Source organism: Brienomyrus brachyistius, chromosome 7 (genome assembly GCF_023856365.1).
Source record: "Brienomyrus brachyistius isolate T26 chromosome 7, BBRACH_0.4, whole genome shotgun sequence".
In the NCBI taxonomy this organism is placed as follows: Eukaryota; Metazoa; Chordata; class Actinopteri; order Osteoglossiformes; family Mormyridae; genus Brienomyrus; species Brienomyrus brachyistius.
The window spans coordinates 19,786,820-19,801,944 of record NC_064539.1 but is presented as its reverse complement, the minus strand read 5'-3'; the positions used below and the strand labels follow the sequence as shown (position 1 = coordinate 19,801,944).

Here is a 15,125-nt window from a genome sequence, read left to right as displayed (position 1 = left end):
CAAACCACAGGCAGCTTCTTTCACTATTCAGTACGTTGTTTTCTTTTCTAGTTGAGAGGGAAGGGTTTTGTATCATAGATCAGCGAGCCTTTAATCCGTCTTGTGAACCTGCTCCTTTTCTCCTGTGTCTCAAAAAAAAAAACTAAAAGGAACAACGAACATAATTTTGTGAGAGTTTTACGAGTCACTCTCTGCAGATCTTGGGGCTTTTCATACTGTTTGTTTTCTAACGTTTTCTATTAGGCGCAAAGTTTCTTAAAGTGGTACAGTGCAAAAAAGGCCGACCTCCCTCAGCATCCATCCTGGCCTGGTTAGGGAACCTTCCCCAGGAGAGGAACAGAATATCCCCGCCTTCCCTTTACAAACACAATCGATGACCGCGGCGACACCGGACCGCTGCTAACGGGCGACACGCACTCGGTGTGAATCTAACCCCCATCGGCGAGCACGCCCAGCAGCAACACAAGGGCGTGTTAAACATCACCATTTGCTGAGGTGTTCCTTTTCCACCCAGCCATTACTGACTAATCACATGGGAGACATTACGGCGCTTCAATGGCTCAGACACGTCGCCACTTTGAAATGCAGATGTGTACTTTATGGACACATACAGGGACCATAATGAGAGCATGAATAGGAAGCTGTAATACGAGCATCATAGTTGCACTCAAACCCTGCACCCTAAGAGGACCCTGGATAGACCTGCCTCACTGGCTTCCATTAGTGGACTCGTGCACAAAGCAACAATTAAGTAGCATGATTTAAATTATTTCCTGTTGGGTGGTCAACAATGGCAGCAATTCATTTGATTACTTGATAAATAATTTACTCAAACAGTAACTAAATGAACAAGCCCACTTTCTATGGCCTCTTTGAACAGGCCCCCAACTATAGGAAATACTGAAGAATGGGACACACTGTAAGGCAGGTGTGCATAAAGAGCCTGTAGCTATTATACGTGATTTTAATTAGTGCTGGATTTACATCTGACACAATAGAATTCAGTTCTAAATCCAAGCAAAATCAAAGTACCTTCTGGAACCGGAGTTGTGTGTTACCATTCTAAATGCACCAACAATATATCATAAAAATAAGTATTACTCTACTTAAGTAACTGAAACAATCTAATGACAACCCATGTAGGTCCGAAAATACAAATCGTCTATATAAAACATCATCAAGTTGCCCAAGATATTTTCCAGTGCTACCATTTCTTAGGAACTAGTAACCTGTTACAAAATTAACCCTTTCCGATTCCTCCAGCAATACTGTGTCCGATGGCTGTATCCCTTTTAAGGCTGCATTTGAAGACCAAATGCATCACAGCGGTGCGACAAGGCCGTCCCATTTCAATGCCTCCTTTGAACGCATCACAGCGGTGCGACAAGGCCGTCCCATTTCAATGCCTCCTTTGAACGCATCACAGCGGTGCGACAAGGCCGTCCCATTTCACAGGCACCTTCAAATGAAGTCTAGAAATGTGTCCCCCTTTTTGCCGAGTCGCAAAGGATCCATCCGATGGATCCTTCGCAGCCCAAAAAAAATCCCAAGATTCATAGCGCAGAGGTAAACTGGGTGTGTCCCGGCTAGGCGATGGGGCGGAAACAGCTGGTGGCACAAATAGGAAATTATCCGTGGGCCAAACCGTCCTATTTGACACAGCCTGCAAAGGCAACATCTTCGTAGTCCGGGGCCTTCGAAAGGTACAGCCCTTGCATTTAGACAGAGCCATAGGATCGGTGATTAGGGAGTGAGCAGACAAACACCTGGTTTAGTATTTTACAGAAATGCATATTTTATCCCAGTTAACCACCTCTCCCACTCTCCCCCCGGACCCCGTGGGTCAGGTGAGGCCAGACCGTACCTCTTCATCACACAAATCCATAATCACCACAAAGTACACATGTACTGCTGACCGCCACCCGTCAATATGGGAAACCAAAGTAAACCACACCGGCTGCTCCAGAGAGTAGGATCATATTCACAAGACAAAAAAACAACAGACTACAATGCAAAATGATTTAGTTTCTTTGAGGAAACTCTTACTATGCACCAAATATGTCATCTTTCCAGGGAGAACACCAAAGAACCTTTGGTCTAATAATGACAAACAAATTCCTGCACAGGTTTTTTTATTACGGGGAAACAAAAATGCTGGCAGTATACTGAGCATTTTTTGATTTAACGTTGATGTTTTGTTTTATTTGATGTGTCAATTTGCTTGAGAATATGTCCTGCCTTTGGAATAGCGACTTCTGCTGTAAACCGACCTTTGGTATTTGCCCTTATTGATCGTCCCTCCCCCCCCCCCCCCGTCATCCTGACCCATAATGCACCTTGAACTGTCAGCCTCTATGAATGATTCCCCCTGTCTCCTCTCTCCCTTGGTGTGTATTTCAGCCTGGCCTTGCCAAAGCACACGCTCTTGTTAGGGCCCAGAGTGATTTCCCTTCTGACTTAGCACTATTGATTTCACCGGCGACAGCAGAGAGGAACAGGGGTGAGAGGTGAGAGTGCATCTAGCAGCGGCTAACGCTGCCTTCGTTTTAGCGTCACGTCCTCCGCAGCATCTTGCCCTCATGTGTCCTCTCATCCAGTGAAAGGTGGAGACCATTGGTTCAGGTAAAAAATGACATTTGGCTGGAACAGAAGGGTAATTTTTGGCAGGAAGCTTGACTGGAATATAGAGTCTAGAGATCTAAGAATTGCTTAAGCATTATGAATTACTCTATATTATTAATTACCATGTACCATATCTATAATAACATTCCCACCGTAGGCCTAATATTAAAGTGATCTTTTTTGCAAAATTAAAGGTGACAAGCTATTTAATATGTGCGTCAATTTACTCTACACACATAAAATGCCCAGAAATTGGTTTACATCTCATCTTTAATGAACACAGCCACAACAATTCTTAAGTTTTTACAACACAGCTATATTCAATATATATATATATATATTATTTTTTAATTTACTGGTGTCACAGATATACAGAGCATTACAGACAGTTTTCAAGTACAGCAGAGATCACCATCCATGGCTACAGCTGAAATTCATTGTACTGGTATTAGCAGATATTCATGAGGCTATACAAATAGGCGATAGCATTTTATTTGGAATAGTGACCTATACAGGAAGTTAAAGTTACAGTGATAATGGACAAATCAAGAATGTAAATGCAGAGACGCTGCCAAGAGTCCAAGTGTGTAGGAACTGATCAGACAGTGGGCTGCAGAATTACATCCTTTCTTTACTTTAACATTACTTATGGACACTGCAAAAGCTGGTCATAAACCTTGTATCACCTCCACAGCACAGTTAAAGTACATCTCCACTGTTTCAGACCCGAGTCAGTAACAGCCTGAGAGGAGGCAGCAGGGAATGTATCTGGAGCTCAAGGAGATGTATTTGCAGACGGGAATTATGCAGGTAAACCGAACCGCGTAGCTTAAGTGGTGTTAATGGGGAATGCCACGTTTGTCCTTGGGCTGCCAGAACAAGCGGTCCCTCCCTTATGACACTAAACGGGAAACCATTTACATGAAATCACTGAAATCTACCATGGTCTGCTGGTCAAAGGCAAACAATCGTTTAACAAACCAGACATTTTGCAAGAGTAGAGGTGTTTGTATTACCATCTGCAAAAGGGCCTTAATATAAAATCCAATAGCCAAATAAGCAGCAAACAGCAAGTCTTCATAAATGCCCATCAAATCAAATTTGGATGGACCAGTTGTTCAGTTTACAACTCACTTCAGAGTGGTGTAACCATAAAAATAATTATATATGAAACAACTCTTTAAAATATATTTTGTATTTTACTCTAACCTATTATCTACATGTAGACATAAATATCTTCAGTCCTGTCAAGCCATTAGTTTTAGTAAATGTAGCCTTTTGCGAGGTCAGGATGGTGATTTACACATTTACAGTACCTTATTGCCAGTTACAATAGTTTACTCTGTAGCCAATGAAAAGCAACTATACAAATATAGTAAAGAATAACAAGGAAGCATTCGTGACAACTTTTATTTTGATATGGTTTTGTGCTAGGGCTTATGGAGGACATTTTTCTGAACTAGCACTGGCATGGGATGTCTGACCACTGCCAAGAGCCAGAGATCGATGAAAAGTCATGTGTATCTTCAAGCAGATTCTTGCACGGGGTTGGTGAAAAATCAAGCTGAAATTGTTTTAATTGGCCCATACTCATTTTTTGTAAATTCAGGTGACCAGTAAAAGCATGTCTCACAAGCATATAAAAATGTACAACACACACCATTGGTTGACTTCAAAATCACACACGGGATAACGTCATATGCAAGACTAGCAATCCAGGTTATTACACGAACTACACAGGAATTTGCTTTTCATTAAATAACGACAAACTGAGAATCAATGGAAGGGAACAGACATGTAAACAGCGAATGCACAGCTTTCGTTTATTTTTGCCCCGACGAGGGACGACCGTTCTCCCGATGGGGGGGTGGGGGTGGGGGGGGTGAGCACTGCTCAGACCATGAAGCGGTGCTCTTTGCCGTCATGCGCCATGAGGATAACGTTGCGGTTCGAGGTCCAAATGAGGCGGGCCAGCTTAAGGGCGTTCTGGGAGCCCGGCGACGGAGGCTGTACTGGTGGCACCTGATACGTCTTGATACAGCGAAGCTGGGGGGCAGAATTGAGCATGCCAATACTGCCTAACAAAGAGGTGTTCATCTGTGGGGGGGGACACCAGAGAGTAGAGGGAGTAGAGTCACCGGGGGTCACAGGGATACAGCCTTCTGCCATCTCAACACATTTATCATGTTTAAATTAATCTCATTTCTAGGCTCATTTCTCAGGAAAGCAAATACAGAGGGTCACTGTGTCCCACACCATCATCGGCAGTGTAAAGGCATTGAAAAGTCCCTTTAAGTTAAGCAGGATAATATGTGGTTTTCCCTATGCAGCAGCTACTACCAATCAGCAGTAGGCAGAGTTGACTTTAATGTTAAACCATCTAAAGAACCTTAAATCGGCCTGATGAAGAATACCGGATGATAGAGAATTTGAAGAATGGCTGCCTCTGTAGTATTTGAAGTCTTTTTTTTTTCTTTAAAGAACACAAAAGGACAGGCTTCAGGGGGGTTGTAGCTAAAGAAAAGAACCTCTTCCTAGTTTCAAATGCAAAACACTGAACAATATGCTGAAATACGCCAAAATAAATAATAATAATAAATTCTCAGTTACAGCATCAGTGCAAATTAAAACTCGACTCCCACTCGACAATTTAGGTCTTACAGTTTCCCAGGAAACATCTCACAGTTTTCAGGAAAACTCTTACTGTAGATGTGCATGTCGTAATGGACATAAAAAAAGAAATCTAAGCCAGACCCAAGCTGGCTTTTGTACAACATGGAAAACGCATGTGGAAAACATCCAGAGAAGTACAATAAACAGAATTTAAATGATACAGCAGAACAATGATGGGTCCACAATTAGGGAAGGAACGGTCTTTGCTTACCTGCCAAAAAGAGATGTGGCTGTCTGCATTGGAGTAGGTGGCCAGGTAGCGTCCGTCAGGAGCAAAGGACACGGCTGTAATGGGTCCCTTGTGTCCAGCGATAGTCTTTGTGAACAAAAAAACAAGTGACATTTTCAGGTGTCTTTCTGCAGTGTGAAACGTCTGGACCCTAAACCAATGAACTAATTAGTGGGAATACTTCAGCTTGTTACTTACTATATCCCATTACAGCCGTGGTTACAAGACAGATAGAGCAAAGGATCGTGGGAACCATTTTCCCCATTCAGTGTGTCTCATCAGTCCATCAACAAGCTGAAGTCTTATTTTATCTAAAGTGCGATGTGTCCTGTATGTGTTTCATGCTGCGTGACAGTTACTGAACGGCTACTGGATGAATAACCGCCATTTGATTGCGGCAGACAGGTTGTTAGGCTGGAATTTTGAGAAAATCTCCACATTTTGGATATGGAGAAGATTTACCCTTTCCCATCAACCCTCACAGAAAAAAAAATACCAAAATTGACTTTAAAACAAAAAAACTGTAAATTTTAAATGAGTATTTCTCATCCCGCTGTTATCGGTGACTATGCATTTCTGGACTGCAGAACATCGAAATGCCCCATTTTATCTCTGTTAGGACCACTGCAGGGATCTGCGGCTGGGCTCATGTGCAAAGTCAAAGAGACGTGGGAGGATGTACCTTCTGGTAGCAGGGGGCATGTTTTCAGCTAAACCCTGGATATACACACAAGTACCTCACTCACTCACTCACTCACTCACTCACTCACTCACTCACTCACTCACTCACTCACTCACTCACTCACTCACTCACTCACTCACTCACTCACTCACTCACTCACTCACTCACGTATCAAGAAAGCTCATCTTATCTGTACAAGTCATACTGTGTATACATTTGTGATAAGATAATCAGGTGACTGAACAACAGTAACAACAATGTTTAAGTTTTCTAATAAAAAGCACATTGCAATTATAATTTAAAAAAAAACATGACAAATGGCACATTTATGCATTTTTTTCCCACTCAGAGACGCAGATGCGAGACCTTCTGCACACAAGCAATATAATTAGCAGCTACTTATTACTGTTATAAACTGAAATCATATTCTATGACACACTACAACAGTATAATTCTTCATAACATGAAAGCATACAGTATACAGTTATAACAAAAAGAAAGTACAAAATCTAGTAGTACTTTTAAAAAGTTAGAGAATAAACACATGTACGGCCAAAAACAAGGCGCAGGACCTACTCGTGAGTCCAAGAGTAACACATGGTACTGGATCACAGACACATTCTGCTGACAATTTCGGTTTCATTATGAATTTTTGTTTTACCCCAATGGCAGCATCATGTTTTATACTGGACCAGTAGCAATGGCAAGAAATAAAATGAAGACTGAGAGAAATGACCTCTTGTCTCACTCACCTACAAAATAAAGGGTGTCTTCAACAACAAGCTTTAGAATTGAGTTACACACATTTTATTAATGACCTATTGCTAATATAGAAAATGTATGTAATAAATCTAATGTTACTGCTAAATATTACCAGCATTTTGTGGTTTATTTTTTTTTTTATTCAATTATTCCTGATATTTACATTTTTCCCAGGTCTTTTAGCCCCCCACACGAGGTGAGCCGCGGAGTTCTGTGTGCAGGACTATCCTGTGTTTTATTACAATCGTCATGGCGACGGGGTGAAAAGCTGAAAGCCGAAGGCAGTAGTTTCGAGCCAGTCAATAACGTTCACTGAGACATTGTGTAGATTATCAGCAGCAGAGCCCTCACCTCACAGCTCACCAGCAGCAGCTGAAGGGCAAATCAATACAGCTGAGGAAAGGACGCTGACCCTCTCCCGTTTACCACAATGCACCATCAATACTGCAGAAACAAACCCAAAATTTCACCTTTTTATTTTATCCACAGTTGTCTGCCGGATGCGGGCCGTGCTCTTCCAGAGATTCTGGAAAATGCTTTGTTTCAGGTGCATTTTGTCTTATAACGCAGTCGGTTGTGTGGGTTACATTTGTAAGGGTATATTAAGCACGTGTTTGTCTATGGATCAGACAAGGAAATACAGGAATGACATTAAAAGTGTAATAAAGTATAAATGGTGTGACTGGAAGACAGAGGGAATTAACACAGCACACAGTACGCTTTTCTCATGCCGAGTAAAACAATACAAGTCCAGTGTGCTAAGTTCTACAGAACAAGGTCATTTTCTTACGTTTCACACTTTCTGATGCTTTCATTGGCAGTATGTGCAAAACAGTTAAAGTCTCTGCTTGTGAAAACGAAAAACACAAGACTTCCCTGCTTTGTTCACTGAACCAACAGAGGACTAACAAACAATCTAAACCCGGCAGGACAAAGACACACAGCCAGTTCAGTTATTAGACGGCTTTGTTTAAAGCACAAATGATTAGATGGTATTATTCAGTAGTACTTATATGGGTTCTGTTCCTCTCTTCACTCACTTCAACTGAGAAAGACCTCTACATATACCATACCCCATGCCTTTATAAAGCTATTATTTATGGCAATTTCATAATTTGAGTACTTCATTATTGCTGAGTATGCAGTACAGATACTGGAAATCTATTGCTTTTTTCCCCCTATTATTGTTAATGTTGTTTGGAATTTAAGTGTAGTATTAAGCATATTGGAATAACATCCCAGAATGACAACATGCTGTTCAGAATAATGTCCGGACGTGAACAGGGGACGGGGGCCACCTGCTCTGCAGTTTTCAGATTCCCGAATTCCACCCAGGTACATACTTTTGACTGCTTGGAATTCAACCTCTGTTCATTTAGAGGTTCTTGAATAATCACCGCCATACCCAACTGCAACAATGAAATTAAGTGGGAAGCTAGACAAATGTTTGTTTAATACGTGGATACTTTACAGCTGTTTCAGAATGAGGAACACAATGGGTACAAAGGAACACACAAATCTAACAAAAAAAACTCCATTTGTCAATATGGATCACTGTTGTGAACAGACGAGCCTGAGGGCCAATGCTCTTCAAGTGGAGGTTCGGCGGCTCACTGGCCAGAGCAGGAAGGTCTGCAGGGCCCCGCACCAGCTAATTTTATGTGACGCTATGAGAATAGCTCACCTACAGGTAACACTATACCTCACTGCACAGCTGTGACCTATATGTAGCTCTATTTATAATGGCTGAGTGCAATGTACAGTTTACTGCAGAAAAGAAAGAGAAACCCAGTTGGCATGTTCATTTTTCAACATGTCCAGTATGTTTGTTTCCATAACATAAATAACCTTCCGGTTTTATATATACATACTGTAGCCCTCTGAGATGCCAGCATGATCCTTACGCTTCCAAACCTACGAAACCCCACCTCCAGACATTCAATTTTGCATTTTAGTTGGTATAGCATGAAGATGACAGCCCTTGAAAGCTGCATTACCAAACCACATCTAAAAAAATATCTACCGAACTCCTCTAAGATGGGGGGGCACATGAACACTCCCCGGTGGGCAGAGGTCAGGTCAGGTGTTATCCCCTAACTGATGGTGGGCTTTGGAAAAGTGCTGTACAAATCTCCTGCTCATCATCATCATCATCATCGTCATCATCTAGGCTTGATCCTGCGCTCTGGGTTGCCGCCTTAACACCCATTGGTTTATATTCCTGTGCGTTTCCGTATGCTGCTCCGTTTTCACTCCTCTCCTTTTTGATAAACCGGTCGCCACTCCCAAATACAGTCGCCAGTTCCACCCTACTATCCCTGTGTCATGCTGTCCTGTTCTTGGTCCTGCCATTTGCATCTGTGTTTCATCCCTAAACATTTACAGTATTATTAAGAGCGGATGGGAGTCACCCCATGAAGCTCCTTCTCTCTCTCCCTCGCTTTCTCATGTCCCCAGGAGGTCAGGTGCGTCGCCTTTCATCCCTACAGGCATTCTGACTCTTTGTAAGAGAGGAGAGCGGAGGGATAGTGTGCAGCAACAAAGAGCTACATCAACCCTGCAATGCAATAAACTCATATGCCATGTGTTATTTACTACACAAGAATAGGGTCAAGCTGCGAAGGCTGTAAAAATATAGGTGTCCAGGCAGCTATGAATAACTTTGAAAATAACCAGTAACATCTTGTATCAGAAGAGAACATAGTTTTTACATCACCCAAGCACTGTCATCTGTCCTCATCCTCCTTGACCTATCAGCAGCATTTGACACAGTCAACCACAAGACTCTTCTGTCCATCCTTAGGAGTCTTGGCATTGGTGACTTGGCATGGCGCTGGCTTACTTCCTACTTAGAAGGCCGAACATACCAAGTGACATGGAATGGATCCACATCTACCCCACGTTGTCTTTTCACCGGTGTCCCTCAGGGCTCGGTTCTTGGCCCTCTCTTATTCTCCCTCTACACTAAATCTCTTGGAGAGGTTATATCCTCACATGGCTTCTCCTACCACTGCTATGCCGATGACACTCAACTCATCCTTTCCTTCCCTCCCTCAGACACTCATGTCTCCACTAAGATCTCTGCATGCTTGGTAGACATCTCATCTTGGATGACCGCTCACCAGCTAAAACTCAACACTAGTAAAACCGAACTGCTTGACATCCCGGCTGACTCATCCCCCCTCCAGGACCTTGCGATCTCCTTTGACAACTCCCTGATCCGTCCTTCGGGTTCTGCTCGCAACCTTGGAGTTACCATGGATGATTGGTTGTCCTTTTCCTCACATATAGCCAGTCTTTCTCGCTCTTGTCGGTTTCTCCTCTTTAACATCAGGAGGATACGTCCATTTCTTTCCACTCAGGCTACTCAGATACTCATCCAGTCCCTCGTCATCTCACACCTTGACTACTGCAACTCGCTTCTAGTGGGTTTACCACTGCGCGCCATCTGTCCCCTCCAACTGATTCAGAATGCAGCTGCTCGACTTGTTTTCAACCTTCCCAAGTTCTCCCATACCACTCCTTTGCTACGCTCTCTCCACTGGCTTCCTGTAGCTGCCCACATCAAATTCAAAACACTGATGCTCGCATACAAAGCCAAAAATGGTCTGGCACCATCCTATCTAAAAGACCTCATCACACCCCGTACTGCACCCCAATCTCTCCGATCCTCCAGCACTGCTCGACTGGTCCCACCACCCCTCAAGCCACAAGGACGAGACACATCTCGGTTCTTCTCTGTCCTGGCACCTAGTTGGTGGAATGAACTCCCCCTTGATGTCCGAACAGCTAAATCCTTGGCTGTCTTCAAGCAACAACTGAAAACTTTCCTTTTTCAGAAATACCTGAAGTAGTACTCTGTATTCTTACTCAGCTCTTTTCCTTGTGTGTGTGTGTGTGTGTGTGTACGAAAAAAGAAAAAAAAAGGAAAAAAAAATTGTTGCACTTTCTCAACAGAGTATTCAGACAGATGGTATTCAGATGGTCCTTATTGAGCTAGTATCGGAAAAAAATCATCGCAGCGTCTTAAAGCACTTATGTAAATCGCTCTGGCTAAGGGCGTCTGCCAAATACTGTAAATGTAAATGTAAAAAGAGATGTATATGAATTCCTAAACTCTCTGAAAGCATCAACAAGACATCCCACATGACAATGAAATCACTGGTGACGCATTGGTGATTCATGTCAAGCGCACAGCGGTTACATACTTAAATGATCTGCTACTTTGGATTAATCTGTGTTCCCACACTAAAGGCCCCCAACACCACGGCTTCATAACAAACACTAGCCCGGGGTTCGAAGCAAAATAAACATTAGTATTAATTTGCAACTGCTATTTTGCAAACATCCAGACAAATTATTCATTTGAAAAACACCAAATAGCAGCGAGATTTTTTTTGTACTATAATCAGCACAGTAATAACTGAATAATCATCAAAGATCTGCAGAGGGACATTCCTACATCGTGTTGAGCGACACATACCTGACACTTTCCCGTGCGGACGTCATAGAGAGCCACCGATCCCTGCCGTGCACCCACTGCAATCCTGTGACTGCGGTCACAGTAACCCACCATGTAGAACCTGTGTGACGAAATACGCCCATTTGCTCTCACAATCCCACTGGATTGGCTACAGCAATTCAAACATGTAAGCTGACGTAACATAAGCACATATCTCTGAAATGTTAACTTGCACTAGGCAAGTTACTCCCACCGCACAGCAGCGTAGCGTGCGTACTCCCAGCATCCTAGTTCTTAGTACTTGCGTATGCCCTTAAAATGATGTTGAATAAGGACTTAAGAACATTTCAAGTTGCGAGCGGCTGTCCGGAACATTTCTCGTTCATAAGTAGAGGAGCGTTGGTATATTATGGTATGTGGTACATAATGTCGATAGAGTAAAAAATTCGATACCTCCCAAGCCTAGTCACTTGGACTTAAACATTGTTAAATGTGTCAAAAAAAAAAACCTTCGTAAAAATGTCTGCGCCTCTTTCATAGTGAGTTTAACATATATTAACACATGTATCATTTGGACAGTAAACCTGCCAGAAGTTGTAATGAGGTTTGCCTTGAGCAGTGGAGCCATACAAGTCTGCTGTGGAAGACTTACCGACAAATGGCGGGAAAGCATTCCTGCAGGCCTTTCTTCTTGACAAGAGATCCTTCGATGCAGTACATGATAATATCCATTACCTTGAAAGGTAAAGCAAGGGTCATTAAAGCAAATCTATCAGAGGAGCATGAACACTGACAATGCAGCTTTCTCCGCAAATCAACCACACTATAAAAAATGAAAGTACATGTTATTAAACAAAATGGCTGATAAAGTCATGTGTGGATATGGAATACCACGTCTGGTCTGGAAGACCCCAAAATTGAAATATGTATTACTGAGGAAATTTGTGGCTATATCTGTGCAGGAAAGTGTGAATTCTAGCAGCCTTACCTCCACCAAAAGGTCCACAATGTCTGTGGGCATTTTCTCAATGAGAATATCCAGGACGCGCAAGATCTCGGTCTTGCCCCGTGCCAATGTGGTGGTGTGGACGTTTTGCTGGGACTGAGTGTTGGCCTGCAGGGCTGTGTGTCTGTGGACCTGTGGGACACATGCGGACATCATATGAAAACTGAATAATCAGTATCATAACGAAAAATAGAATTTTTGTTTTTCTTTCTAAACCGTAATATTTCCCCTTCAATTTCCACATGCATACAATTATCTATCCATCTACACATGAAAATTTACAAACTGTTTGCCTGTGTATCAGTATCTTCGTTTAGCTAAATCACATACTGAGCAAGGACCCCTACATCCAACCACATCATTATATTCTATCCTACACTTTCGTTGCACATCTTCATTTTACAACTACTGATATAATTGTACTCAACTTGTCTTATTTTGCAGTCATTTTATCTTTATTATTATTGTCTTATTTAATCTTACACATTTCCTTTTGAGCACAATCTTAGAAAAGCATTTCACTGCACAGTTGTCCAGTTTATATTTGTGTTTATGACAAACAAAACTGGAGATGAAACACAGTGCCTCGATTCGGGCTCCGCCTACGGAGATCGGCTTCAAATGCTGCTAGAGTGATTTGCCCTGTTTTCCAGCTTCGATTTTCAGATATATATGCGAGGAAAAGACTATAAGGGCTGCGTCTTGGGAGGTACACAAGAGCCGATGGGGTCCTTCCAGGCAAATGCAGAGGGGACCGTCCAGGAGGGGGGGGGCTCACCTCCCTGGCGATGGTTGTTATGAAAGCTGGTGGTCGTGCAGTGGCGATGAGTGAGAGAGCGTGGCGGGCGGAGCGTGCCGAATCCGCGGCAGGGCTGAGGGGCAGCCCCATTGTGATGCTAAGCAGGAGAAGGAGAAAGAAAACGGTATAAAAAACAAGAGTGAAAGGATTCGACACAGATTTAATATGAGCCCACCATCAATGGGATCACTCAGATGGGTGCAGAATAATAGACTCCCAGCAATGCGGGACAATTTGGGGCTTGGATGGCCCACTGACGACGGGCGTTCAACAATCAAGCGTGGAAATCGAAAGCAGTTTGTCCATCTGTCCAAGATACAAAAAAATACGCTCGTTAACAAATTACTCATGGGCAGGAGGAATACGTGCCGTCCGAGCCACTGGAAAGGCTGGTATTGTGCCTTTGTGAGTAAGCTATGTTTGGAAAGAAAATTTTGACATGCCACCAAAGCAAAGCAGCAGCACATCAGCATAGTGATGCAACTTAGGCATCCAGTTTTGTCAAGGTCAATGCAAACTCTACTGATGCTACGCTAAAAACAACCATATACCGTATCAGAACTGCACAGTTTGCTACAACTGCAGATATACAGTACATAAAGTCCATGTAGTTCTTTTTAAAAAATCAGTGAATGTGCCAGTCAAAGTATAATACAAACCTACCAAAAGATATGAGGAACTGATACATTTATATATGCATATCTATGATGCGAAATGGCCACATTAAGACGCACTTTGTACCTGTTTTACCTTAACTGAATATGTGGCAATATTTTCAATTTGTACATGTTTCAATGATACACAGAGCTACAAATCTGGGAACTGGGAGAGGCCGCTAAAAAGAAAACCCTGACTCAAAGAAAGCCTGACCGAGGCTCGTTTAAGGCAGGCGAAACGACACTCAAGGGGATTCTGCAGCCATTTGGAAAAGGGGCTTGCGGCCTGATAAAGCCAATTACATTTTGAATTATGCCCAGCAAACACAGCTCATGGCACATCAGTCAAACACCCCCTCCTCCCATGCATGTGCGACAGAGGCATGTGTGTTTATGGGTCTTTTCTCTTCCAACACTGGAGCACTTGTGAGGATATATGGTGCCAAATTTAGGCAGATTCTTCTGTAGGTTTTCTTTCAGTAAGTTCAGTTTACCTTTCAGCATGATAACGACCCAAAGCAGATGGCAAGAGTGACAGTACAGTGACAGTACAGTGACAGTACAGTGTCTACAGAGGAAAAACTGATCCTCCAACCTGTGAACTTCTGTGAAAAGCACCATCCACTAACTCTATTATGAAGCAGTTGGAGTTATAAGGAGAAATGGACAAGTATACATACACCATTTTTTCACCGCACCATGGAAGACATTTCACTATTAGCCAGGAGAACACTAGTGATATTCTGCACTTCTGAGGCGTGATAGAAATCTCAACTATTGGAGGATGGACATCTGGACACTGAAAGTGTTCTAACAGTGTCTGCATTGTATGATCACCGCTGAAGTGCTACACCAGTATTATCGTCATCAGCTTCCCACACCTTTGAGAAAACCCATCTGTTCCAGGAGTATCTGGACCAGCCCCTGCCACTCCATGCTCCCTGAATGTTTTTCAGATTGTATTTTTGCTGATCTGAAATATAATCTTATTAGGATCTTGCTTTGTTTGCGAGATGTTGTGTAGCTCCTGCTCACACTTGTACCTGCACTTAAAGATGAACTTAAAATACACTCAAATATGGTATCACCCATTCCCACAACCACATGCCCATAACAACAGTCCATGCACTTATTCTCTTACATAAAATCAATCATGTGAAACAGTCATAATCAAGACTGATATGAATTTATCAACAATACATTACACAGGTATTTTGTCCTTAATGTGGTCTAA

The 15,125-nt window shown here is 42.7% G+C and overlaps 1 protein-coding gene across 2 annotated transcripts in view; it reads right to left on the bottom strand.

The window, feature by feature from the left end:
* Positions 1–2,874: 2,874 nt before the first annotated feature.
* LOC125745615 (WD repeat-containing protein 7) overlaps positions 2,875–15,125 on the bottom strand; it is a 66,450-nt gene continuing 54,199 nt past the window's right edge. For both annotated transcript variants that reach the window (XM_049018618.1, XM_049018619.1), the window contains 6 exons: positions 13,215–13,332; positions 12,419–12,568; positions 12,083–12,165; positions 11,452–11,551; positions 5,507–5,611; positions 2,875–4,719 (listed from right to left, as the gene is read on the bottom strand). In XM_049018618.1, coding sequence (XP_048874575.1) covers positions 4,516–4,719; positions 5,507–5,611; positions 11,452–11,551; positions 12,083–12,165; positions 12,419–12,568; positions 13,215–13,332 — 760 coding nt within the window. In that variant the 3' untranslated portion in view covers positions 2,875–4,515. The remainder of the gene's footprint in view (positions 4,720–5,506; positions 5,612–11,451; positions 11,552–12,082; positions 12,166–12,418; positions 12,569–13,214; positions 13,333–15,125) is intronic.